Raw genomic sequence first — 27,408 nt, 5'->3', positions numbered from 1 at the left:
TTTGGATAAATTGATAACAGTCTCCTGGCATGCTGACGGGCAGTTGAGTCATTCTTTAGAATAATTTGTCTTAGAATTGTCAAGCTCAGATGAGAAGGACAAGTAGAGGGTAGTTCAGTCTGACTGCAGAACCAGGGACGTACTGTTCAGGACAAAACAAAAAAAATCCCACTGTCAGATTGTTCATAAACCACTAAGGTAAATTATGCAATTCAAGTGTGTTCTTACAGTGTCTTCCTGGCTAAAATGACACTGCTTCTGCAATTAAAATATGCATGGCATGACTTTATAGCTTTTCTGTATCATACACTTATTTAGAATAAGACTGATGCACTTTTTTCATCTAAATAAAAATGTGGTTTCTTCTAGAGTTAGAAAGACATAAAGATGAGGTAGATAATTTTTCTCGTGTTGTCCATTTTTATCCAATTTTAGTCAGTGCTATCAGTAGAGGGAGATGTCTGAAAAGAACAGGAGAAATTTGCCAAAGTCTTGTTCTTCACTTTTTTCTAGATTGTTCTTTTGAAGAATTTTTCCCTAAAATAAAGTAATATTGACATGACTGGCAGTTTTAAACTTTCTCTTAACTTGGATGTCTGATGGGAATGAGATACAGCGTAACATGTTTATTATATATTAACATTTTACCATATACATAAAAAAATGATACAAAACTCCACCCATAGCACAGACTTACAATGTTTGGGTTTGACTTACAATTCAGGATTAAGTTGGTAAATAGAGTTGTGTGTTTGTAAAGGAAAGTAAGAAATAGTATGTTCCCATAGTGGCAGAAGGCTGTTATAACTCACTTGCCTGCTACAATTAATTTTAGAACTTCTGGCCCATCTGTTGCTGGTCTGGAGACGACATACACAGGCGGCAATGGTTTCTCCACGTCCTACAACAGCCAGAGATGGTTGAACCTGTACTTGTCCGCTTGCAAATTTCTGGACTTGGCCCTAGCTTTGCCATCTGAAAACCTGCCTCAGTTTCAGATGTGAGTAGAAGACACTGTCATTTAAGTTTTTGGATGTTTGTCCAAGCCTCTTGGTAAGATTTCAGTGTACAAAAACTTTGTTTTCCTATTTCCTTTCCTTTTCTGGCCTTCACTCACAGCAGTCCACAGTTCATTCCCTCCCAGTGTCAGAGAGGCCCCCAGAGCAAATGATGCTACACACCAAATGAGTTCAAGCTGGTTTGATTTAGCCTGTGGCAAGAGATTCTCCACACTTGTGAGCTAATCAGTAATAGTGATTTATTCAAGTATTTTATTTTTAAAGTATTTAGTTGAAGTAATGTCTAAGAACTCAAAATACACCCACACGTCTCGGTGACTAATGCATGAGATCAGACAACTGTATGTCATCTCAGCATGACTCACTTAAATTACTCCTGCATGATCTGTCTGGAAGGTGTCGCAACAAACCTGCTTGTGAAGGTGACCCCATAGGTTTTTCTTGGTTGGTAGTATTAATGCATGCAGACTACTTCCTCAGTGCCTCTGCAACCCTGTTCTGTTGGGGAAAAAAATGAATGCAAAACAACTGACATTTGCTGAAGAACCTAGAAATGAGAGGCCACCAAGGACAAAAAGTATCTTGTCTCTTCCTTTACACTGCACAGTAGCGACCATGTGAGAGCTGCCGCCCTGGCACAGCTCTGTAGACATTTGGTCACCTTTAATTATCCTGTTATTTAAAAGACACTTGTGTGGGTTAGAGGGTGGAAGGACTTGCATAGACTGTGTCAGTTTGTGCCCTGTAATGTTTCTAAATCAAAAGCTATTCTTGAAGGTTCCTTCCTTCATTTTATTTTCTGGGGATTTGGCTCATAATTCTTGTTCAGTTCTCCAAGCTGTCCTAATCCCCATTATTAGCCAATCTAGTTTTAGTTAGGTTATTACTGTGCATTTCTGGAAGAACAATAGTCATGCTGAATCACACTGTCTTTTTATGGCATTCTCATGGAGGCTTGGACTGAGTGTTTAAGGATAGAAACCTTGATTTCCTTTATAATGCAAGTAGCCTGTCCTTGCAGTGCAGCAAGGTTGGGGGGAGGAGGGAATGGTCCACTTGGTCTCGTTGGCCTATGAATAGGTAAAATAAATGGATTTCTGTTATCAACATGGTATATCGAGAACATCTTGTGTGTTATAGTAAGCATTGAAAATGTGCAACAAAATGTTTTAATTAACTTCCATAATTTATAATTCAGAATTGCTTTCAGTTCACTTGCACATAATGAAGATGTGAATACTACGGGCTTTAGCTTCTCTGCCTTATCTGGCTCTTGGCATCCTTAAATACTTTAAGAACTCTAAAGGAATAAGGCAATGCCACATTCTCAGCCATGTTAGCTCCTGCTTTTCAGAATGTGCCTTTCCTGTTCTTTCTTGTCAGGCTGATGTGTTTTGTACGGGTTGGTTTTGGGTTTTTTACCCCTGCCTCTTTCTTTGATCCTTAACTAGATTTCTCATCCACTCATATTTTTAGATCTAGCAGAAAAGCCTGCGTGTTCAGTAAGGATAATGTCTGCTTGTGTTATCTCATGACAGGTATCGTTGGGCTTTCATTCCAGAAGCATCAGATGATTCGGGCTTGGAAGTACGAAGGCAGGGTACACATCAGAGGGAATTCAAACCGTATGTGGTGCGTCTAGCAAAACTGCTGCGAAAAAAAGCAAAGGTATGTTGTTTTCTTTCAGTTTTGCTTTTCATTGAAAACTTTCATGTACAGTACTGGTTAGTTCTGAATATTTATTTATTTTTAACAACAAAGAATGGAAAGGAGTTTATCTGGTGTGGAAGATTCCCACTGGAGTAATCTCAAGTCAGCATCGGGCAAAAAACACATGTAGGTATATAAAACAAAAAAACCCCAAACCAAAACAAACAACAACCAAACCAACAACAAAAAAACCCCAAACCAAAACAAACAACAACCAAACCAACAACAAAAAAACCCCAAACCAAAACAAACAACAAAAAAATCCCCAAACCTGCTATGGTAAAAAAAAGACTAAGGTCAGTGAGTTTGGAGTTTCCCTTTAAAAGTATTATTTGAGTAAAAAGTAAAATATGCTTCAGTGTGTAATATATTTTAATGTAAAATCACTTACAGATAGACAGTCATGTATGTAGATACTAGTATAGCTAACTACCTTTTGAAGTAGAAGAGCATTTTTGTTAATAATCACATTTAAATATTTAGAAAACTGTTGCATTCCTAAAAATTATAGAACCAAGAGTTTTGAGACTGTGCAGAGCCAGAGAGGGCTGGGTTTCTTCCCTGAAACAATGATGATGAATGGAAGAAAGCAGCTGTAGAAACAGTTCTGGGGAAATCTTGCCTGCACAGTTTGTAGAGTGGAGCAGAATTAGGGTTGTTACTATGTTGGTGCATGAGGTATATTAAAACTCTAGTTTGGGTGGGGTGGAGGCCAGATCCACCCATGAAACTGCTGTAAGCTGTCCAAGCCCTGTCCTGGGGAGTTTCCTTCTGCTGCCATAAAGAAAGAAAAATGCTGGCAAATACTTTGCTGTTGCCTCTGTGAGGCCAGAGCCCCCCTGGGCAGGCACTTCACTGGGGAAGGTTGCTGGGTGGGCCAAGGAAACAGGCAGGAAGCTCGAAGCCATATGGGAGAAAGCTTTGACATTTCATTCTTGGTTTTCCCTCCACATAGATGGCATTGTCAGGGCTGTAACACTGGCAGCTTGCTTCAGCTACTGCATTTACAATTTTTAATCAGTGTTTTCACTGAGTAAAGAAACTCCTGCTGCCATAAAAGTGGCTACATAAAATTTAGGGATAACTTAACTGCAGGCAGATCTGAACTATTCAAGTCAAGGCTATAGGGTCTATAGGAGATAAAACAAGTATCTGAAGCACATATGCATTCTACTGTTTTTGAACCATGAAGATGAGATGAAATTTCTCTTCTCACACGTATAAAGGAATAATCAATTTTAACGGATTGCTAATCAGGCATAGCCTCTAACTGTGATGTTCAGTGTAGTGAACTATACCTGTTAGAAAGTTGTCATGCTCCAAATAATCTTTCTGCATGAATTATAACTTACATATGATGTATAAAATATACATACTGGTAAGTACTGTATGTTGAGATAGATGCCTGAAGTCAGGACTTCCACAGTATGCTTCAGGAATATAGAAAAATTTCTGGAATTTCTGGAACCCCCTAGTCCTGGCAGCAGTTTCACACTGTGAACCATAGCTAGGGCTATGATGGTGAGATAAACATGAGATAATGAATATTGACTTCCAGGCCATTTCTTCTTTGTGCAGAGGAGAATACTGTTGCTTATAGCTGTGGGTTTTTCTTAAAAAATAAAGTGTTTCTGAGCAAAATGTTCCAGTGGATCCTAATTTTCCTTCAGGATGCTCTGACTGATGCTCAGATTCATGTAGTGTGGTGTTGCTCAGGCTGTGTTGTCTGAAGGAAACATGATTAAAAACCTCCTTCAGCACTGCTGGCAATAAACAGATGAACAAACCAGAGGTGCTGTTATTAGTCCTGGTGCTGTCACAGTGTCCTGGCCTCACTAGCTCCAGAGTCTGCCGTTTCTGGACCATGGACTCTTCGGGGTGGGTGATTTTTCTAGCTGAATCTGAGCACCCAACCAAGCAACTGCACGGCCTTCACGGCAAAGTATTATTTTGATATATGAAATGCAGTCTGAAAGTTCTCCTCTTTCCTTCCACAGGACAAACAGGAGGACTTTAAGACGGTGGTTTTGGAGGGAATGGAGATGGCCAAGCATCAGGTGAGGGTGGCCTTTGATGCTTGAGTTGTGAAATAAGCTCGCCATAGTAATACTGTCACCTCAAGGCCCTGGGCAGTATTTAGCCTTCAGTAAGAACTAAGAGAGATCAGTCTTGTCAGAGGACAAAGTTGAGAGATTTTTGAAGAATCATGAAGGCCCTTTTATAGATAATTTATTTTTAAGTTGGTTTCCCACATGAAATAGATTACAAAAAGTTAATGTTTTAAGAAGAATTATGATTGCAAATCATTATAAAATTGAATAATAAAATAATTTTTGCCAAATGGCAGGTGTGAAACACAGAATCCCTAATCGTTCTCTGTCAAATTATCTGTTGTTTTAAGTATCCAAGAAATGAATTAGTGGTGTTTGCTTAGCAGAGACTGCCGTGAGGAAATGGCTTGGATGGTTTGTATTTCATTGCTCAGAGAGAATTAGTATTTGCATGTGCACCCCATTTGGCTGTTGTGTAACACTGACGCTTGCTGCGTGCTGGAGGTAGTCCGTGCTTACTGCTGGGGAGTGCTTAAGCACAGTAGAGAACCTCTCTGAACTGAAAAGCCTCTCTTCTGGGAATCCAGTGTGAAGTTTTTGAAGGGGAAACCTTAAAAACTAGTAGCTTCACTAAAAGTAGGAGACATCAACAACTGTGGTGGAATTCAGTCTTCCCTTTGTTCTAGTTCATTATGAGCCTTTCTTTCCTTGAGAGTTGTAGGGCTGGAATAGTAGTCTCCGGTGACAGGGAGCCAAACCACCAGATTAAAATACTAAATAAATTCATATTAATTTTAACCTAATTGTTTTTTGTGAAATAGATGTCCTGTAGGCTCCTGAATTGCAAGACAGTTGCTTCATTTAAAGGGCAAAAATTGTATTTGCTTAAGTATCATCTCTTGAAGAAAATGTGTTTGCTCAAAGGCTGTTCAATCAGTAATCCTTACTGCTCTGCTCTCACTGCTGTTCTTCCCCTTTGTTCTCCTTGCATTACAAAGTCTGCTCCTCAGGAGCTGTGCAGCCTGGAGGGGTCTCAGACCCTCCGCGCCCCCCCCCCCCCCCCCCCACCTTGGCCAAGGCACTGTGCCAGGTCAGCGGGAGACAGGCGCTGGTCAGAGCTGGACTGGGACATGGCTTTCCTTGATGTGGCCTTTCTGCTGCTTTTCTCCTCCTTCACAGAATAAAAACCAGTATTGCTGGAACTCTACTTCTCATACTGGTTTGTCAGTAACAGTCCAAACAAGGTGTTTCTGGTGGTGATATTGTCTAGATTTGAATGGTATTTTGACTCAAAGAAAGAAAAGGAAATGAGTGAAGAGTACCATATAAGCAGCTGGATGTTAGTGCTCAGGTATTTTGGTATGCAGATATTTAAGGCAACCTGAAACAGGGTTACAGTGTCCTGACACTGCCTGTGAGCATCTGGTGTGTGACTGCTGCCTTCGCTGAGGTTCCTGAAATTCTCTCCCTTGAAATTCTCCCCACCAAAATGGAAGGTGCGTAACCAAGGCCTTCTGAGAAGGCACAATGAGTAACTGAACTGTTTTCCTTTGAGGACAATGTCAAGTGTTTGCTCAGAGCCTCCATGTGCATTATTCGTCATACTAAAGACAGCACTGCTTTTGCTCTTCCTGAAAACTCTGAACTCTAGCTTCAAAGTGAAAAATGCTTCGTTTCTATTCTAACTTCCTCTGGGGTTTGTTGTCCCTAATGCTGGCAGTAGGGTGAAGCACAAGCATCACCAGAGACCAGCCTGCTTTGGAAAGCAGCTGAAGTATCACACACCTTCCCCAGGCAGCTGCAACCCTGGCTATCACCAGCTTGGAGGGTTTATGTTAGCCAGCGGGCTGCTGCACCTGGGGCAGCTCTTGGTGCCAGGGCCGGGGGTGGCCTTGCTTCGGGGCAGCCCAGTGCTGAGGCAGTGGACTCCAGTGCCCACCACAGCTCTCCTGTTAGCATCACGCTCTCAGCCCTTTCCCCTCACCACTGAGCAGAGCGTGGTGAGGGGACGAGCGGGAGATCTGCTTCGAAAGCTGCACTCCAGCATGCGTGTATTTTGGTGATAGGACAAATATTTTTGGAATATAGAAAAATACTTTATTTGACATTAGTATTTTATTTTTACCTGTGCTTTTTCTGTTTTAGCCTGTATTATTTCCCATTTCTCTGTATTTACAGAAAAACCCAGAAGAGGACAGCTCAGGGAAAACACTAAGTTGGGAACCAGGTCACTTGCTTTTAACCATCTACACTGTTCGCAGTATTGAGCAGCTTTTGCCTTTCTTCAACGTACTCAGCCAAGTTTTTAACAGCAAAGTCACAAGCAGATGCGTTGGACACTCAGGGAGCCCTGTCCTTTACCCCAACTGTTTTCCAAGTAAGGACATAAAAATGGAGAACCTCAAGACCTTCTCCAGCAAAGCAAGACAAAAGATAGAAGAAATGGTTGAGAAAGATTTTCTTGAAGGCGTCATAAAAACATGAACCAAACTGGTACTACTCAGCTTATATGTAGTGTAACTATTTAAATGAAATACTGTATCTTTCCCAGTTGTATAGTATTCTTTTCTTACTTTGTATGTAATGAAATACTTAATGTTGTATTTAAGTTAAATATTTGTAAATAAGAGAAAAGTTCTGGATGTGGCCTGAATCAAGTTTAAATATTGGTGGCTCATATTGATTATGGTGCCTACTATTTACAGTACATGTTTTGTTGTCTTGAGTTCTGTCTTTAAAAAATCCTGAAAAATACAAGGTGCACATTTTTTCAATTTGTTTCCAGTTTATTTTGTCTTTTTTTATCCATTGGAACTTGTGCTTATTTAGCAAACTGGAAAATGCCATTATCCCAGGAGTTAATACAGGACTACAATAAAAAATACATTTGTCAGAGGTAGATACCCTGAACTGAAAAATGTGAAGGAGGATACTTGTGTATTAAAAACATTACATCCCCTTCGCCCTGCCCTTCACACTGCTGGGGGGTAGTAAGGGCCACAGAAAGCAAATTTGTCTCTGTCCCTTTTCTCTTAAAAGGGATTACATTACTGCAAATTGCTTTCTAAGCAGTAATTTCAAAAAAGTATCTAATGAAGATATTATTATTGCAATAATACATGATTATTAGCAAATGCTCTTTCTCATTATATTGTTTCCCCCTTGAACAGCAGTGACCTGAATCTCAGGACCAGTGCCAGCCTCTGCCTTACACTGTCTGTCTGCAGATGACGTGGTTGCTGGGGGAAGGCAGGGATGATGTTTCCGCAGCAGTGTGCTGTGCTGCAGCTACTGTGAGTGCACTGAGGGGGGGGAGCTGGACTTCAGGCACAAGGTGACAATAACCTCTGAAAGAAGCTGGGTTGGAGGCAGAATTCCTTCTGGGTGTTCCTTCTGTCAAGAAGTGAGTCACCTCTAAGTCACTTCAGCTTCAGAAGTTACACAAACTCAGGGGGTGGGGGGTGAGGTGGAAACATTCAGCAGCAAGGTGAGCAGCAAGAGCATCTCATTAAGAAGTTGCTAACAGAGGTAAAGAGGTAAAGCTCAGTTCTGATTAATCCTTGCTTCTCTCAGGAGGGGTTGGGTATGTCCATGCTAGCAAATAGTAAAGAAAGTAATATTAAAAAATAAGTCAAGTTATAAACTTTTAACTGCGGGTGTACCATTTGTTATATAGGCTGGGGTGGTGCTCCTTTTCCACCAGCGAGGTGGTAAACAGCCAGGCTTACTTCATGGGCGAGGGCATCTGCATTCTCCTGTGGAACATTTTAAAAGATATTACAGTGGTGTCAGCATGAGAAGGTTAGAGCAAATATGTGGTATTTCCTGCAAATGCTGTGTTCCCTATATTGCTCTGTCACCCTGAGGTACCTTCTGCCACTGTGGTTGTGCTGGCAGGAAGAAGCAGGCAGGAATGTGTGAACGGGGAAGAGCAGGACCACTGCTTTTGCTGTCAACTTTAAGTTCACATGTGGACTAATTCTTAACAGCAGCCAAAGTTTATTTTTTTTATTTTGCCTCTTATGAAACCCTGCCCTTACAAGCTGCTTTGGAAACTTTTTTAACCCTGAGTTCTCAGAAGGCTGACTTTCTTTTCAAAATCATCTAGTGTCAAATCTGCCTTTATAAACATTTAACTTTTAAACATAAACATTGAGAACATTAAACATCACTTCTATAAATAAAAGAAAATCCAAAGAGACTTTGTGATTACTAAGTTTTTTTTCCAAATTTAGCATCTGTTAAGTGTGATTAAATGATCATGTAAACATACTTCTCTCTCCATCACCTACTGCTAAGCAGAAGATTGTTTAACATAAACAAATCCACTTCATATACAAGTTGTTTAAGCTCTGACCTGTGTGTCTGCTTCAGCATATATTCTAACAACATCTTCTGTTCCTGATGGACGGACAAATGCTCGGGACAATTTGTAGTTCTTTACAAGTGCATCAATTTTCTCCTGTAGTCCTGGAGGTGTAACCGCACGCCTTTCTGCATCCGTTGTGTCAATAACTCGCCTGTCTGCAACCTGCAGCATCAGAAACAGCCAATTTATTTGTGTGCTGGAGCTGTATGATGAGAGCAGAATGAAAAAGGTCACATGTAAGACAGAACTTCAGGTTTTGATGTGTTGCGCTGCCTTGAAAAAGAGCTCAGTTTGGGAGTTCCCTGCTTAATCCAAACACTTTGGGATCCCTAGTCCCTGAGCTACTGCTCAGCACCTGTAACTAAGAAGTCCTGACAGGACTCAGCTGCTTGATTTGGAAAAAAGGCCAGTTCTGAACCTGTCTCCTTGGTCAGCCTCTGAACTGAAGCTGCAGCTTCTCCCTGTAGATCAGGAAGCTTAAACTCTTGCCTCTGGTGAATTTAGAGCCCAGAGCTCCCTTACTGTGTCTAATAGAATGCTACCACGTGGGACCCTGTTCTGCCCAAGCTTTTGTCTGAATATTTGAGAAGATAAAGAAGTAAGGGCTTGAATATTCAAGTTATACAAAGTGGCACAGCAAGAAAAATCCAGCTGCCCAGCAGGCAGGGGCCTTAGAAAAATCCTATTTTTCTAATTTTAAAGTTAAGACAGAAATTCTAAGTTAAAATGTGAACTGTTTTGGATAGGTTTTTCCATTAAACATACTTGGCTATTATTTCATCATTTCTGTAAGTCATATTTTAGTCCAAGTGACATTCTGGTCCCTCCTCTGGGTTGTTTCATGGCTTGCTTGGCCCACTTCTGCCTTTAATGGGCTTTTTCAGCTCTAAAATAAAGTTTATCTAAGTATATATGCAGGCAAGAGATGCTCACAGCAGGGCCCCAAGAGCCTGCTGTAGCCTGAGCCAGCATGGCATGCAACTCACCTGAACTTTGAGCAGCCGATTCGGAAGGTCGGTGTAGATAGCATCCCACTGTTGCACAGTCAGACCTTTCAAAGCCAGGATTGCTTCAATAACCAACATGTCTGAAACAGCGTCACCAACTGTCTGTTTAGAGGAAGGGAAGAAACACTGGGGCAGTCAGTGAAGAAACAAAGGCATGATTTGATCAGCAAGCTCCCAGCTGAAGGGAGGGACAGCGCAGCCAGGCTGGCTTGCCTCTGTCGGGGTAACTGAGGGTGGTTAGCTGGTTGTGGGGGCAGTGGTCCGACCCTGTGGTAAGGAGAACAGCAGCATACTCGTACAGCTCTGCCAAGGGCAAGTGGTAGTCCTTGCCTCTCCTAAGGAGGACTGGCACCTCACCTTTGTTCTGGGGTCAGGATGCTTAAAGCTGGCCTGTGGAGTATGACTTGGCACTACCCCAGATGAGTAACAGCTGTGCTAAGCCAGGGAGTCCCAGGGCTGTGTGGACATGGGCACTGGGACACCCCCATCCTCCCGTACTGTGTAAGTTAGTGAAACACCTCAGATGAAAGTTTACTTGCTGTTGAATCATGACCAAGTCCCATCCTACTGCTAGTTTCCCATGCTATCCCACTCCCTCTTTGGGTTGTGAAGCCAGGAGACTGCACCAGATAAAAGCATTCTGCATCCACTCGTGTGAAAGTATTGCATCTTTCTAAAGAAGGCAGTTCTTGCCCTTTTCTTGTTGGCCCCATCTATCATGGCACCCTGCTTCCTGCTCCAGCAGTCCCTGCAGTAGCCTGATACGTACTCACAAACGGGGTTAGCCCCATGACTGTCAACTTGGTGATTTGTTTCTCAGTTTTTACCTGATTAATCAGGTCAATCATGTTTTCAAGCACCTTTGCTGCTTCTCTTTTTTCATCATCTTTCTCCTCTTTTGCCAGTTGTCTTATTTTAGTTTCAGCAGCTTTACTAAATAATACCTAGAGTAAAAAGATGAGAGCTTGTCAGGATCAGCCCACATCACAAACTAGGTTATGTGCAGCAGTGAGGAAAAATTTTTACCATTTAACCCCAAATAACCATCACTGATGTTTGCCACCATGAATTCCCATCCTCACATAAAACACAGAGGATATGCTAAAGACAGAAGGGGGAAACCAGTCTGTTCTCAAACAAGGAGAGAAAAGCCTTGTTTATAAATGCAAGCAGAGAGAAAAGACCTCCTTCTCCAGCTAATGCAACTAAAATTTTGTACATATTGGCTGATCTTATGCATTACATGCTCATACTTACTGTACCATGTCCATTTGCCTCAAAATAAACACCAACATCAAACTCCTGGGCCTTGTGATGCAAGTGTTTCACTCCTGTTTTGACGCAGTGCACAGGTACCTGCAGCCCAAGGATACACAGAGAAGGTTGAACAGTGTTACAGACTCCTGTCAGTAGATCGGAACTGCAGGTGAAGAGCCAGGAACTGAGCACCAACCCTGGTAGACTGTTACAAACTAACCTGGATTTTACAATACTGGCTCCCCAGAGCTAAAATTATCCACTATTTCTGCAGACCCGATTAAAAAGATTTCATTTATTCAAGTGGAAATAAAGGCTGATTTAAATAAATAAATAAATAAAGCCCCAAACAAGAATTCATTTTCTGCTTCCAGGGAACATAGCAGATTTCTATCCAAACCAAAAAGATTACCTTAGCTCAATTTCCATTTTGAACAACACTTAGCCTGTTGTAGAAAATTAAACAACCAGGGTCAAAGTATCAAGGAGCCTTTACCAACACACTTCACTGCAAAGCCATAAAGTCCTCAACTTGTTCCAGAAATAACAAGGGATTTTGTTTAGCTTTTGCCAAACTTTTTTTAAAACTAGTAAAAGCTGACTAGAACTTCAGCTTTGCTCTCTTGCATCTCCTTAACTACCATGAATTTAGTCACCACCGCAGGTTTGAAAGAGTCATTTATTTTAGCCCAGTTTAAGTTTTCCTAGAAATCATACTACAGTAGCATTTATTTTAAAAGTAAACAAATTTGCAGTAAACAACATTTGCAGAAAACTACCAGGAAAAAAAATGGAGAATACCTTCAGTGTTTCCTCAAGGTAGCGTGTTGAACTCCCATTGGCATATGCTGTTTGCACCACTGCCATCTTTAAGGTCTGTCCCACCTGAGCAAATGAAGCAGCAAAGTGCTTTACTGTCCAACAGGCACGTAGCCAGATGAATAGGATAAATAGAAGGATAATCAGAATTATTAAACATACATTCTGCTACAGACACTTAAAACTCCTGCACACTTAAAACTCCTGAAAGGCACCAGCTCACAGAGAACATCTATATGTTTGAGACAATGTGAATTCTGTTCAGGTCTTTGCATGTCATGTTTTTTGTGGCTGGCTTGAAGCAGCTCTCCAAGCTTGGGCTTTCCAAACCCCTTTTTCAGATTCAGGAAGCTCAGTGCACTGGCCAGACACGGGGCATTACGTGAGGCCGTATACACAAGCAGAACAGTCAAAGCTTCCAGTGCAAAGCAAGCAAAGGCTGCTGGCAAGCACAAGTTCTCCTCACTGGCCAGCTTCTCTGCCACGGCGTAAGAAATGAGCTAATCTCTAAGAAAACAAAACCAGGATACCTTGTCTAGGTTTAATATCATAGACACCAAGTCTAAGAGGACTTCTGAAAAAGAAAAGCTTTTTCTCCCTATCCCATGTGAGGAGAGGATGTTATGAGGCAGATAGTGGTTTTGGAATGATGACATACAAACCCCTGGACTGCCACAACCAAGTTCTCATGCAAATGGAATGCCCAACCTTCATAAAGCTTCACAGAATTGCTGAGGGAAGGACTGAACCAAAAAATAATGAAAACTTAATGAAAGATACCAAAATAAAGAGAATGGAATATCAATACTTTGTATACCAAAACTGGAAAAGTTCTCTCCCGGTAAGAAAAGGTTCCAGGTTAAAATATCAGTGCTTAGATTTTTATTTGGTGTGTGGAATTCACACCTTTGTAAAAACAACATTTTGGCCATACCCATGAGGTGCAGGACTGATTTCTTTTCAAACTGGGTTCACTTTAGGTAGATGTGGAGAGACCACATACGTACAAACTAACACTGCTTCCGTAGACAATTTTACACATCACAAATAAAAGCATCAACATTCATTTCATACATTAGAGTTACCTTGGCAAGAAGTTCTTTAAGGAAGATACTAATTAAAGTTGCTATTTTATCTCCATCAATTAGGTGAAAATGGCCAGTTGCATCCTTATAGTAATAGACAATTCTATCTGCATCGCCATCAAATGAGCAGCATCTCTCATTGGGCTTCATGTCCAGCCCTATTGCACACAGAGTTAAAAACGCAAGTTAGAGGTAGAAAAAGATACAAAATGTTTCAATTAGTCCCACTGTGGATCTCATGCCTAAATTAGCTCTGTGCAGTCACACACAGAAAACTAATGCTCTGAAACAGACACTGCTTTTACTAAGAGACTTGCAACAGGGAAGCTGTATTGAATGGCAACTGAAAAGTGCATATTCAGATCAAAAATATGAATACTAATATCAAAAATGCAGGTTCTCTAAACATTTATTATGCTACACCTTCTCTCCAGATGTGTACAGAAATGAGTCCCAGAACTACTGTGTGTACACATCTCTAAATTTTGGAAACAAGCACTGAATGTCAGTCACAGCACAAGGTTAAAAACCTTGCAGCAGCAGAACACCCACCCCTTTTCTCACGCACTTGGCCAGCACAGCACACTGACTCACACACCGACGGCGGCGGATCGCCTTCCCCCGCCGCGCCGCAGAGTGAGCCCGTGTCTGCCGAGTGACAGCCGGGGGCCTGCCCGGCACTGGGGCAGGAGCTTGAAGCTGAGCTCGGTGGGCACGGGGCGCTCGCCCAGCCCTCCCTTACCACTCGTGGGAGTGGGGCCGCGGCATGTTGCACACCCCTGGGCGTGGAGGCAAACCACACTGGGGCAGATGAGGGCTCCAGACCACCTCATCTGCATTTTCTGGCATGCCGCAGGTCCACTGCGCACTCTTGATATAACACTACTATGTACTTCACCCTCCAAGACACATGGGAATTAACTATTTCTCCCTTGCATCAAAAATGCTTTTCTTCAGGAAATATTTCAGGTCTGTTTAATTTTATTCCACTCCCACTTAACAGATCCACATCTCCCCTTTGCTTCCTTTCACAGCAGACACTTTCCTAACACAAGACAAGCATGTACCCCCATGCCAGCAAAGCCATCACTGAAGTGGCACATAAATCCTACCCTTGAAAAACAACCCCGCTCACTCCAAAGCAACCATCACCAAGATCTCTCTGAGCTGCACAAAAAACATACAAGAAGATCTGCTGGCTCATGTTTATTTTGCTTGACATTCAATTTATACAACAATGTACATAATGCATAAGGAGTACCTGCCTCAGCAACTTGTCAGGTGTAATGCCCATAGGAAACAACTAGGAAGTAGTCACCACCCGACAGCAATGCCACACAAAAACAAACTGCTCTTTTATTAAGGTACATCTTTCTTTTCTTTAAGATGCCGGCCACATTAACCTCAGGGTCCATTTCTCAGAAACTGCAGCTGGCTGCTCCCTAGGCTGAGTTCAGAGTCCCTCAGGAACTCAGCAGGGAGCTCCAAAGGACACGCTGCATACTGTAAACCCTTCTTGGAAAAAAACATTTTAGTATAGAATCAGACAGGAAAACCGGCCCACGTTGCTGACACCGCGTCCTTCAGAGCACAGGAAACTATACCCCAAAACTTGCCTGTTTCTTCTCCTGCATGCCTACACTCATACAGGACAATACATCCCATGGCCGTTGAGGTCCTCAAGCTAACGTATGAGGTAATGGCAACTGCAACGTTTAACAGGTTGAGACTCCCTGTGACTTTAAACAGGAAGCTGGTCATTTAGTTCAGTGAATGATTAAGAAACCACATTTTCTTTTCAGAACACATCCCTGCATGGAAACAACCAAGGAGTTTCCCCTCAGTCCCCATTAAAGCCAGGATCCAGACACACAAGCACCCATCCCGGCAGGGACTGCCACTGTGCTGCCCTCCTTTCTACATTTCTCCAGCATGCAGGCAGTGTGGCGAGGGGGAAATGACACCGTGCCTTGGTGTTCAGATTTGGCTAGCAGCTGCAGTGAGGGTGCAGTTGTCAAAAAGAGAACCCAGTTTAGCCTCAAATAACCTAATATCCAAACTAGCCTGCTCCTCCCGTTCAGGGATTTTCTTTTACACACTTTGCAGAAAATTGGTTGAAATAATTTCCTCACTGGTTTATGTCAGTCAGTCAGTCTGCTGGCACCAAACTCTAACTATCTCAGCTCTTCCTCAGGAACCCAGAAAAGTGTCTGCAACCCCAGCCCACAATGTCAATGTTTCTTGATAATACAAAGGGAAGTAAAGTCAATAACAGTAAGTCAGTCCTGACTGATCTTTGGACTCCACCAGCTTAACATTCAGACTGGATTGTCAAACATATTTCAGCCAGTCAGAGACACACTGTACTCCTCCAAACAATTCAGAAGAACATAAACCAGGGATGTGCCCAACCCAGTCATATGATTCTCTTTCCATGGCGGAAGCAGAACCATTCATGCAGTCACTTAATAACAAACAGGGAGCTCAGCTTATCCGAAGATGATATGCCATTGCTAGACCCTGCACTTTCAGATCTGGAGAGGAGGTAAAAGGATATCAAATTAATGACTACGTACCTCTAGGGGGTTTCTGGTGAACTTTCACAAAATCTGCACCACATAAGTGATTGAGTTTCTCCTTAGTTCCATCATTATACACGTGAATTAGCACCTCCTCTGGAAAGTAGGACTCCATTTCTGACAGTTTCAGGGCTCCTATTCCATTGGCACAGTCAATCTTCAGGTGCCTCTGACTCTCACCAGAGCTGGGAGACTTAGCACAAGGGAAAAAGGGGCAAAGTGAACTCATACCCTAGTGAAACCACACCTAGAGGCATGTTGAATTTGAAACTTCAGACCCAAACTGGCTAACAAACAGAAGATACTAACTTTGTACATTTGCATGAGGAAGACAACACCTACTATTCACCTGTTTTATCAGTTCCGTAAAAGCTTTGGATAGTTTTTCGTAGTAACCTTCGAGTGTTGCTTTCCCATACTGCCCTTGGGTGTTTCGACAGCAGACCATGTAATGTAGCTGTGGTGTTGTCACCAGACCATAGTCTAGCATAAAATAAAAGGCACAATATTCAGAAACAGAATACTAAATTAATTCCTCCTTAAAAGTTGTACTGTATTTGCTATTCTACAATGAACAGATAAATGCAGTGTAGGGAACCCATATGAAATTTTTCAAGTTCTGTTATGAAAAGATGAAACCCCCCACCTTACATTAAAGCCATACAACTGCCCTGAAAGAAGATCATTATAAACAAAAATGGAAATGGTGTCTGGGCTACTGCTTTAGGTCTACATAAAAGAATCACATTTACATAAAAACTTGAAATCAGACTAGAATTGCAAAAGTTTAACATACCATGGTACTGGCCACCCAGAACGGAGATACCATCTATTACTGAGTGTGAAAGTTTCTCACTGCTTGGCCTGGAACACAGCAAATACAACTGATTATCTTTGCAGAAGAAATTTATGTATGGACTTGGGAAGGAAGCACACATGGAAGAAGACTCTACAAGCTTCCTGTCAGTAGACTTAGATTCAATACAAAGAAATTCATACCTTTTCCCATTGTAGGTGCCTCCCAATAAAGAAATTTGAAAGCCACCACCCCAGAGAATTGCAAAGACAAGTAAACTGCTGAACACACGTGGATGTTACACAGTACTCACAAAAAAACCCCTAAAAACAAACTCACAATAAAGCATCCTGTTCAGAAACAGTGCTAGGAAGTTCTCATAACTATCAGGGAAGCTAATACAGGAACAGCATTGGAAAACTTTTGTTTATTGTTATAATCATAAATTAACAGGTAGAAGACTAGGCACACACACACACACAAAAAAAGCATAATCTGGCTGTGGAGGGCTAAAAATCCAACAGCACCAACAGACAAAACATTAGCACCTCCATAAAAGCAGCATACATCAACAGCATTCTGTAATTACCTCGTGTCTCTACCAATAAAAACTGAAGCATCTTTGTGATGGTTCACTGCTGCTTTTTGGCAGATCTCAGTTATTATTCTCTGTAATTCTCCCTCCTCTGCATTGGCTAGTTGTGTAGCATACTCTTCCCAGGAAGGGTGCAGCATTTCTCCAAGAGGGTCAACCAGCTTTACACCATTATCTTCCTTAGAAGAAAACAGAACAAAAAATAGTAAGCCCAAAAGTGGAAAACTTAATAAATTCTCTTTGAGGACAGCTGACACATGATTCAATCACATTGCTGCTTTAAACATGGCACATTTCTGGGAAGCAATTGTTTAGCTGTTTATTTAAACCACCACCAAGCCCAGAAATGTAATGTAACCAGCATATTAAGTAACCGACTTTTCCCCTCTTATAATTTTGGTATGAAATTCATTTGACATTAAAACGACATAAAGGGAGATTCTAATAACCTAGAATGCTCCCCAGCAGCAGAAGTCTAAATGCCTGATTTGTAATTGCTGCATCTCTATTTTTCAAACTTGCAGATTTTGCTCAAAGGTTCATCTCTTCTCAAGGGTACTCCTAGCTTGCCAACATACAAATTTCCTACATTACAGCATTTCCACACGAGAGAAAATGGTGCTTGTGTGTACAGGGAAAAGTAACTTCAAAGATGCCAGCGATCATATTTACAGGGAGCAGGCTAAACACATGCTTTAAGCAGGTCCAAGTGCCTTCAGGATCTGGTCTGTCGATACCATGAAAGGCTTTGGTTCCACCGAACTGACCACATATACCTTCTTTTTAAGGAAAAGCTTATTCTTACTTCAGGATTGTGAGATGCCGTAACCATGATGCCAATAGTAGATACCACAGCTTTGGACCTGAGAACTGCCAGCAAGCCCATGCGGAACATGATGTGATCAAGCTGTTCAGCCTTGGTGCGAAATCCAGCAGTGCCATACTGAAGAGTAAGTCCAGCAGGTTTAGGGTGTAATGCTGAGTATTTTTTAAGGGCTTCAGAATCCATTTCTAGAGAAGGAAGTAACACAGATACAAGTGAGAGAAGTCATTATAATTAGTTTCACATTTTGCACTTTATTTAATTTTGAAGCCCACAGATACCTTAAACCGTTCACATCAAATCCCTCGGTGGGACTGTGAGGGGGACCACTACCAGAGCAACCCATGAAGGAGCCTCTATGTTCCCCGCACTGCACGAGACAAACAGAACTCGACCAGATTTCACCAGATGACAAAGGGATGACGTGATTTAGGTGGGGAGAGCCACAATTCTCAGTCGGCTGGATCCAGGGATCCTAACAAAGTTATTGCAACGGGCTGGCCATTTCTCACGGTGACATCATCCCCTCAGTGCGCTCGGCCACATCTCCACATATTAACTTTTGACTTCAAAAGCAGACTGTCCTCCCTCTTCAAGCCCTTGCAGCCACAGGGAAGCGGCCAGCAGCATCGCCTGGATGTTTTACTGGGATCGCGGCTCTGCTAAGGTGCCCTGTGCGAGCTCCGCGCGCACCCACCCCGCCCCAGGCACCTGAGCTCAGCGCGGCCAGCCACCGGGCCGGGGAGGGCCAGCCGGACGCACGCCACCACGGGCGGCTCCAGCAGCCGCCGCCCTGCACGGCGGAGGGCCTCGGGGCCCACGCAGCGGGGCCACCCGGGGCCACCCGCGAGGGACAGGACCCCACCGGGGCCCCCGCGCCGCGCACCACCCACCTGCGGCCGCCGCGCTCCCCCTGCAGCCGGCGCGGCCACGCCCCCAAGCGGCGCTCGTCCAATGGCAGCGCGCCGAGCGGGCACGCAGCCGCCACGTGGCGCGTGGGCCACGCCCGGTCGTCAGTCACGGCCGGGGGCGGGGGCAGGGCGCAGGGGCTGGGCACCGCCCCGGGCCACGCTGCAGCGCTGTCGCGCAGAGGAAGGGCAGTGTTAAGGCCGGGAAGAGCGTCTTCGAGAGCAAACCGTGTTTCTCTGGAACAGATTAAGCTCTCGGTCACACCAAGTCTTGCACAACTTCACTGACGTCACCCACGGACTTCCAAGTTGCCGCCCCAGACACCAGCTCACGGACATAAAACGTGGCGTCTCCATTTTTGTGCTCTTTCGTGCCGGTGCGGCACCAAGCACGGTTCTGCCAGGGTCTGTGGGGCACCGGGCGGTGCCACCTACCCCGGGACAGCGGACGGCACCTCCCCCAGAGGGCGGCCTGCCGTCATTTTATTCCTCCCCTCAGCGACGCCCACCCTTCCCAAGGCCCCCCAGTGCCCCCCACCGCCGGGTTTCCCTGCCAGGCTTTCGGGAGGGGCTGCGCTGAGGGAGCTGAACTCGGGCGGGAACTTCAGGATCGGACTCACGCCTTGACCGTAGGGATTTAAAACGGAGCGGGTGACTGGCGGAGAACGGCGTCCGCTCCCGCTGCTCCCGAGCTCCCCACAACACAACGCGGAGCCCCCGCCGACCCCGCCCCGCGCTGCCGGAGCGGAGCTGACCGCGCCTCTTCCTGGCCCCGCCCCGCCGAGTGCGCACGCGCGCCGCCGCCCGGCGGGGGCTCGCGCAGCGGCGGTTCAAGGGGCGCTCTGGGGGCGGCGGCGGCGCTGGGTCGGGGGTTGTGCGTGGCTCCCTCGCTCAGCGGCCCCCAGCGGGGAGACGGCGGCGGCACGAAGAGCCGTATCGCCCCCCCCTCCGGTCCGGGTGGCGGCGGCTCTCCTCTGCCGTGGCGGCTGAAACCCGTCCGGCCCAGGTGAGACTGCCGGCGCGCATGCGCGGCCCGGCGCTGCCGGCGGCTGCTGCTGGCCGCGGTGCCACATCGCCTTCCCTTCTGCAGCTTGGCTGTGGAGCACGCCTGTAAGGGACTAGCTTCTCAGCGTTTTGTACCCTGCCGTGCTTAATCAAATTCTGCCCTTAAAAGATAGCGGGGTGTCCCGGCGGAGGCCGGCTTGCTCGGTCGCGCGGCGTGGTGCTAAACCTGTGTGTTAAACCCCGGGGTTTGACTCCAGGCCTCTTGTTCCAGGTGTGTGTGGAGGACAGTGCAATGGCTGTCGCAGTAAAAGAATGCCTGGAGCTCCAGCTGCTGGAAGTGGAAATGCTCCTTTCAATGTTTCCCAAAAAAGGTGAAATAAATCTGGATGAGGATGCTGTGCCCAGCGTGCAGCGCTACCTGAGAAACACTGATGGAGCTCTGCCCCCGCAGCTCAAATATTCAATTGCTATTGATGTAGGGGAGGCAAAGGTGAGAACATCCACGTAGATGTGTTCGTATGTGTTGTTTTATTTACCATTTGTGCACACACTTAAAAACTCTGCCCTGAAAAAAGTAGAAAAAACACCCAGATTCTGTTTGCTGTTTCAAAAGTCAATAGTAGCAAAGAAGTCTTGGTTTTTGTTATTTATTTGAGTCTTAACTTTGGGCAAGAAAGCCTAATAGAATTGCAGATGGGAATAGGCAACCAACATCAGTGGTACATGCAGCATTCCCAAGACTTTAGCTAGGGTGGTGCTTACATGAGGGTTGTTAAGTTTACTAGTTTAGAGAGTTGTGTGTTACAAAGACAATGCTCCCTGCATGGGAATACGTATGTTGGCCTTTAAATTATTCTAGCAAAATTGCCCTATTATATCTCCCTCCTACTCCTCTCCACATGTACTAACAGTCATTGATTTGTCTTTGCATACAGTAATGTAAAAATAGCACCAAATGGCAGAATACTGTTAAGAGTCACACACACTAAAATAACATCAGCCTATAAATGGGGAAACAAAACTTACAGTGTAAGGAGTTCCAGTAGTTTAACCAATTGAAGAAAAGGTTACATATGACAACTAAGTGTTGTAAATACTTGCATGGAGAACATAGGTCTGAGTGTATAATAATGCAGTGACTGGAAATTGAGAACAGACAAACTCAACCTAGAAGCCATTTTCCTCAGAATAAGAATAATTAGCATCAGAACAATTTACTGGTAATGAAGTGGCCTCATGATCATTTGTGAACTTAGGTACAAGCTTAGATATCTTTCTAAAATGCACCCTTTCACCAGCCTCCAGAGAGAAGTTTTATGAACCGTGTAGCGACGGCTTGTGCAGGAAGAATTTTTGTTCCATGGCAGATTGTCAAGGGACTTGGAAAGATAATTAGTCATTTCACGATTCACTTCTCTCTGCAGGACAAATCATATGATTGTATACTGTAGTGAAAGTCCCCTAATGGTATACAGCAGCCTCAAGCACTGAAGACACATGAATTCTCTCGGGTTCCTGAACCAGAGATAGGCTTCAGTATCCAAAGAACTGGTGCTCCATTTTAAGACATTTTAGGGGTAAACAAGAGAAATTCAACAGCCCATGGTTTGCATATCAGGCAAGATAATCTAGAGGTTTCCCTGGCCTAAAATGCACATAAATCTTTTTATCTCCTATAATCCTGAGAATGCTTCCTCCGTTCAGGTGAATACTTGCTTAAAATAATATTAATGCCTCTACATACAATATTTACAATCATAAACACTGTTTTCTATAACTCTTGGCCTTGTTTTCCTAGGGTAGATCCAGCAATTGGGCTGAGTTCACTGGTGAGATGTGGGTTTGGTCAGGGACAAGACTCTCCAAAGCCACTTGACTCTGACAGACTGGTAGTTAATTGCCGTAGCAACACTGAGCAGGTGCTGAGAACATGCACTAGAAATATCCCCAGGGGGTAACTGGGTACCTTCTTTCAAGCCAAGGCATTATTTCTGTAAACAGCAGAAGAGAGCAGCCTTGATAACATTAGATATGTTGCAAAAGTCAGCATGGTGCAACAAAAGAAGAGGAGCAGGCAAAAGAATGGGTTACAGGGACAAAAGGAAAGTGGAAGTAATTCCAGTCTTCAGGATGCTGCAATCTTAATTACATCTCCTCATAATCTGCCTTTGACAGGGAAGAAGAATCTACCATGTCTTTCAGTAGCTGCAGGATTCATTTTCTGTTTGTGTGTGTGTACTCTGTTTTTAAGGTGAAAGTGGAATTGCAGGTACTGCTGCCTCATATGTATCCTCACGTAGCTCCTGAGCTTTTTGCGAGGTCAAACGCACTGCACAGACAGCAACAGTTGCAGCTCAACACTGGTCTCGCTTCTCACATCAGCTCTCTGGATTCAGGTGAACTGTGTATATATGAAGCTGTGCAATGGGTGAAAGACAACAGCCTGCCTTACTTGGAAAACAGTCAGATCTGTTCTGAAAGTGCTTCAGAAGAAGCCGTAGTTAAAGAAACATTGCATCGCATGTGGATCTACAGCCATCATATATATAGGCAGGAATTGAGGAAAAAGATTTTTGACTGTGCAAAGAAATTAAATCTGACTGGCTTCTGCCTAACAGGGAAACCTGGTGTCATCTGTGTGGAGGGACTCCGAGAAAACTGTGAGGAGTTCTGGCGTGTTATTAGGTATCCCAACTGGAAGCATATTTCATGCAAGCACGTGGAGAATATAGAAACGGAGGGAGATGTCGATCATCTTCGTCTCTTTCATGCTTTTGAAGACCTACAGTTTCAGGCACATGGTGATTATGGCCTGAGGAATGACTATCACATGGATCTTGGCCAGTTCCTAGAATTCCTGAAACAACATCAAAGTGGACATATTTTTCAGATTTTATTTGGTGTTGAGGGCAAACTTTCAGACAAATAAGAGAAACTGTGTAAGGAATTCTCATTTTGGACAGCAAGAGGTGACACTAACATTGAAATATTGTGCCTTGTAGCTACTGTGAAAAGGGAAACTTTAATATATGATGAGAATGGTTCAAGTAGTTAATCTTATGTTCTGTTCTGAACTGCCACATATTTTTGAGAGGCGTTTACTTATTTTCTGAGACACTAAAATTGGCGTTTGTCACTATGAGCCATGCCTCAAAGTGCTTGCAAGGTGATATACATCCCACACTGTAGTATCCTGAATTACACACTTCTGTCTCCTCATCTATACTGAGCTGTGTGTCACTAAGCTGCAGTGCAGACTTGTAGTTAACTTCTACATACAGCTGTGGGATACCAAAGTGGCTGCAGTCACAAATTAAGGAAATCTCCCCACTACATTCATGAGTTAGAGCATGCAGTGTCTTTCACTGCTTCACAAAGCATCTGTTCTCACTTGATTGAATTAATCCATAAAATGCAAAGACGTGTGTCCAACCACAGGACCAAGTTTTGCTTTTAAATAAAGGGTGGGAGGAAGGAGAAAGAAGCCCGCATCACCCCATCCCTTGTATGCTTTGGGTAGTACCTCTACAATTATATTGCCAGTACCACCATTTTTGCAATCCTCTTACCATCATCTCATTACGGTCTGGTTATGTTAATAGTAACTTTTCAGCTGCTCAACTCATGGCATTTTATATTTACATTGTTAGGCCAAGCACCTTGGAAATTAAAATGTTTAAGATGACATGAAGTTTAGTGTTTCCTCTGTTTTTCCCCTACTTTACATAAGGAAATGCATGTAAAATACAGAAAAATGAAAAAAAAATATATTTTAAATAATTTTACCAGTCTTTTCTATGTCAGATTAGTACTGAGAGACAATTTTCCAGCAGCTTGTAACAGGAAGTGATATTAATGGCTCATTAGGCAGCGCTTTCCTGCGGGGTCATGTGCTGAGTGTCTATTTAGGTAGTGAATTGCAATTCAGTCTTCCAATTTATAATGGATTGTCACATTTAAATGTCATCAATATAATATGTAGATGAAGACTGCAAAGTCCCCAGTAGCTGTGTCTTCAGAACCAGCAGCTTACCACCTTCCACTTTTTGTCACTGAGCACCGTAATACGAAAATTGGAACCAAGCAATAAAAGCAGACTTACTGTTGAGCTGGAGAGGTTTGGCTGTTGGAATCTAAAAACGAGGCCATTTCAACAGCAGTTATTTAAAGACTGTGTTTCAGTACACCCAGGTGACAACTACAAAAATAACAGATATTATTTCAAACAAAACACAAGGAAGTGTTTTAATACTCTTCTCATAATAGTAATATATTGAAATACAGAGGATGGCAGTGTTTCTGGTTGCTCAGAATGATGATTAACACACATTCCTTCACTATGGTAAGTATATTGTTTGTATGATCATAACTGTGGCCAAAAGCACAGTAAGGCACAAAATGTTGACAGGTTCCCATTCTGCAATGAGGGAGAAAGCGCCTCTCCTCTTTCTGAATGCAGGACCTGCAGTCTGCAGCTGTGGCAGAGCTGAGGGGCTGGACAAGTAAAGTTAATTTTTAGTTTTGTAGAGATAATCTCTACAGCATGATAGTAGGAAAAAAGTTTATGTTCACTTTGTTTCCAGAACTGTCCAGAAAGTATATTACATTTTTCTTGGAGTGGTAATTCTGTAACAACTAATTATTCTTCAGGGTTTTTTTTAGAACGTTGATTTATGAGCGCAGATTCCACACAATCATGACTCAAAAGCAGTTAAACAATATGCATTGAGTCCTGTTGGGAAGTTGCCAAGTGATAAACTTTTTCCTTTAAAGTAGCAAAACAAACCGGTTTAGAAATAGGCCTTACCCATGACATTTCAACCAGAAGGAAATGGGAAAGGCAACACTGGCATAGATCAGAGAGTCTGAGCAGGAGGAGGAGAGCTGTCTAAAGCTTTATTCTGAGCACAAGCTTTGTTTGTTCATTTTTTCTAAAGGAAGAAGACACCAATAGTAAAATCCAATCGTGTATCCTCCTAAGGAAAACCACAGACTCATGACTTTTATTTCTGGAAATACTAATTGTGAATCCAGAATAATGCAGGTCCCTGGATGCTTCCGGTGAGGTTTGCAGAGGGAATCACTTTTTTGTAGAAGAATAAGGGTCACTGCCAGGTGTCACATTTGATAACTGGTTGAGAGATGAGAAAGGGTAAGTAAGAATATACCTTTAGTTGAAATTATGTGTGTAGATGAACATATTCAGCATGCTGAATTATGAATGGAAGTTGTAAAAACTATTTTAAAGACCATACTGAAGAAATTGAGCTAACCAGATCGTTCAAATAGTAGTAAGCAAGGGAAATAATCCATTAATATCAAAAAAATTAATAAAATGTGTTTGTTCCCCCCATAATAATTACTCATTTAGTAGATGTCAGGTGGGTGATTTGGGAGTTTGTTATAAAGAATAAGTTTTTCACATACAATGTGTGTTTAAAAATACATTGGCCTCAAATACTACAGGAATTCATTAGGTTTAATAATAAAAAACCCTACCACTAGCCAAGTAACTGATACTTGTAAGAAAATAGTCAAAGAGAAGCCTATTCATAACATTCTGATACTCCCCCTTTGTCAAGAACATGGAGTCTAAGCACTTCCGTGAACTTCAGGCCAAACAATGGCAGTGTATCAGAACAACAGTTATTTTGGTTGGGGAATGAAATCTTCAGTCATTTACAGGACTTCAGCTTAGCTAAGTAATGTTAAAATATTCTAATTAGATATGAACAAAAGGTTCTGCAGTTCAGTTCTTGTTAGAAAATTTCCATTACTCCACACCGGAGTGACCAATAAGGCTTTTCTTTGGAGGAAAATATTCTAACCTTACTGTTGTTTAGAGTTTTGGGATTTTTTTAAAATAATAGCTTGACAGTTTATGCAAATTACATTGTGATCTGTAATGGATTAAAGAGTCATTGTATGCATTTCTTAATTTTCCATGGTACCATTTGTCTGAAGCTCTCACTGACAGTTGTGACAAAATTCTCAACTCAAAATACAACCACTTATTTCAATAACAGAAAGATCTGTCAAACTATAGTGTCAGATATCTCAATTAAAATAACAATCAAAATAACCAAACAACACAAATATATTTCTCAGATTAATTTTTATTTTCTGATGAATAATTAATATGATTTCTTGATCTGAGTTTCTAACCAAATATCGTAATTTAGAAAAAGTTTTCTGCATCTTAAAAAATTAGCTATTCTTAGGCTTCCTAGGCAGAAATGTTCTGAATATTTTAATGCTTTTTAAGTGCTGCTAGTTTGTTCATTCTTCATTAAATATTTACAGTTTCACTTTCATGGCTTCTTCAGGCCAGGTATAGGAGTCAGCCACAAAGCTGTTATAATCAGTACTGTAAACCTGAGAGCGGATGAAGGCTTCTAGGTCCTTGGGCTGAGGATAGGTGGAGGCAGTGTTATTCCTGTAGGCTGCTTCTGCGATCTAGAAATACGCATTAAAATCCTAATTAGTGCTGGTAAACTATTTGAATACATTTAACAGAATTTAAATGTAGGAATTAGTTCAAAATCAAGATAAGACTTCATCTTCTGTGGTGCTGACAGTCACCTATACGCACACTGATTCTGGGCTATTATACAGTGAACAAGGCTATGAACAGGCTGATGTTCGCATTTAAGTGAATCTGACTCATGCTACTTTTGAACAGCTGTTAACAAATACAGTGCTCCTCCTCACCCAGCAATATCCTAGCTTTTATTGTGCAGTGGTAGATAAAACATTCCACAAGCCCCAAGCACTGAGATACAATATCTGCTTTTCCATCATCAGGTTACCCTGGTTTACCATCTTCTTCAAAGCACGGTAAGAAAAGTGTGATTTGTTCAAAGCCTCCATGCTCCCTGCACAGTACATAAGTTTATTATTTGCCATAGTTTGATAATATAATTCTTAAAGGTAAACTCATGAGAAAAAAAGTCCTACGCAATGCACAGGTTTAATTCTGGAGATTGTTGAGGAAAATACAAATATTTGCTTGCTTTTTCCTCACCCAGACCATACCTAAGTGAATCAGTTATGCATCACAAGTATAGTTGCAACTAAAATGAAGTTTAGAAGAGGTTGGAGCCCACTCAACACATCAAAGTAGCCTCTCACATCTGAAGAACACCTACTTGAGAAATGTGTATCTTTAGACTGGACATTCATCTATGAAACAGAAGTTTGGCAGACTGGTTTTATGCAGCAGCACTCTGGAAAGATCTGCATCAAGCTGTATTTGGCAAATTGACAAACACTCCTACTTTGAATAAAAGCAAGACGGTCTCCTTCCTGCTTTCCTTAGTTCTCCCTTTAAAACATAAACGTTTTAGCTTGGTGAGAAGCTGAGACCCCAAGTTACCAGATTTAGA

General features: G+C 42.7%; 4 protein-coding genes across 19 annotated transcripts in view; 2 read left to right on the top strand and 2 right to left on the bottom strand.

Moving 5' to 3' along the window:
* Positions 1–8,081, top strand: part of DOP1A (DOP1 leucine zipper like protein A) — a 68,433-nt gene extending 60,352 nt beyond the window's left edge. For 10 of the 14 annotated variants that reach the window (XM_074819669.1, XM_074819665.1, XM_074819668.1 and 7 more), the window contains 4 exons: positions 836–1,000; positions 2,558–2,687; positions 4,727–4,786; positions 6,959–7,554. In XM_074819669.1, the coding sequence (XP_074675770.1) occupies positions 836–1,000; positions 2,558–2,687; positions 4,727–4,786; positions 6,959–7,264 (661 nt within the window). In that variant the 3' untranslated portion in view covers positions 7,265–7,554. Of the gene's footprint in view, positions 1–835; positions 1,001–2,557; positions 2,688–4,726; positions 4,787–6,958; positions 7,555–7,950 lie in introns of those variants that run through there. The other 4 variants (XM_074819677.1, XM_074819674.1, XM_074819671.1 and 1 more) reach the window with 3 other exon arrangements.
* On the bottom strand, positions 1–19,489 carry PGM3 (phosphoglucomutase 3). Of its 2 annotated transcripts, XM_074819680.1 has the most exons (14): positions 19,004–19,489; positions 18,093–18,298; positions 17,282–17,466; positions 16,693–16,760; positions 16,246–16,379; positions 15,894–16,089; positions 13,318–13,475; positions 12,215–12,298; positions 11,414–11,512; positions 10,984–11,100; positions 10,136–10,258; positions 9,138–9,311; positions 8,443–8,535; positions 1–142 (listed from the first exon to the last, which is right to left on the bottom strand). In XM_074819680.1, the coding sequence occupies exons 2-13, from the start codon at positions 18,294–18,296 to the stop codon at positions 8,449–8,451; spliced, it is 1,629 nt and encodes a 542-aa protein (XP_074675781.1). In that variant the 5' UTR covers positions 18,297–18,298; positions 19,004–19,489; the 3' UTR covers positions 1–142; positions 8,443–8,448. The 2 variants fall into 2 exon arrangements, with proteins under 2 accessions (XP_074675781.1, XP_074675780.1); XM_074819679.1 differs by lacking the exon at positions 1–142 and having other exon boundaries at positions 8,165–8,535; positions 19,004–19,488.
* On the top strand, positions 18,187–25,953 carry RWDD2A (RWD domain containing 2A). Of its 2 annotated transcripts, none has more exons than XM_074819682.1 (3): positions 18,187–18,237; positions 20,295–20,513; positions 22,275–25,953. In XM_074819682.1, the coding sequence occupies exons 2-3, from the start codon at positions 20,316–20,318 to the stop codon at positions 22,950–22,952; spliced, it is 876 nt and encodes a 291-aa protein (XP_074675783.1). In that variant the 5' UTR covers positions 18,187–18,237; positions 20,295–20,315; the 3' UTR covers positions 22,953–25,953. The 2 variants fall into 2 exon arrangements, with proteins under 2 accessions (XP_074675783.1, XP_074675782.1); XM_074819681.1 differs by lacking the exon at positions 18,187–18,237 and adding an exon at positions 19,859–20,024.
* A 166-nt stretch (positions 25,954–26,119) lies between these two features.
* ME1 (malic enzyme 1) overlaps positions 26,120–27,408 on the bottom strand; it is a 185,590-nt gene continuing 184,301 nt past the window's right edge. The window contains exon 14 of the mRNA XM_074819678.1: positions 26,120–26,479. Within this exon, the coding sequence (XP_074675779.1) occupies positions 26,321–26,479 (159 nt within the window). The 3' untranslated portion in view covers positions 26,120–26,320. The remainder of the gene's footprint in view (positions 26,480–27,408) is intronic.

This window comes from Strix aluco, chromosome 3 (assembly GCF_031877795.1).
Source record: "Strix aluco isolate bStrAlu1 chromosome 3, bStrAlu1.hap1, whole genome shotgun sequence".
NCBI classification, from domain to species: Eukaryota; Metazoa; Chordata; class Aves; order Strigiformes; family Strigidae; genus Strix; species Strix aluco.
This window is presented reverse-complemented; position numbering and strand designations above follow the sequence as displayed.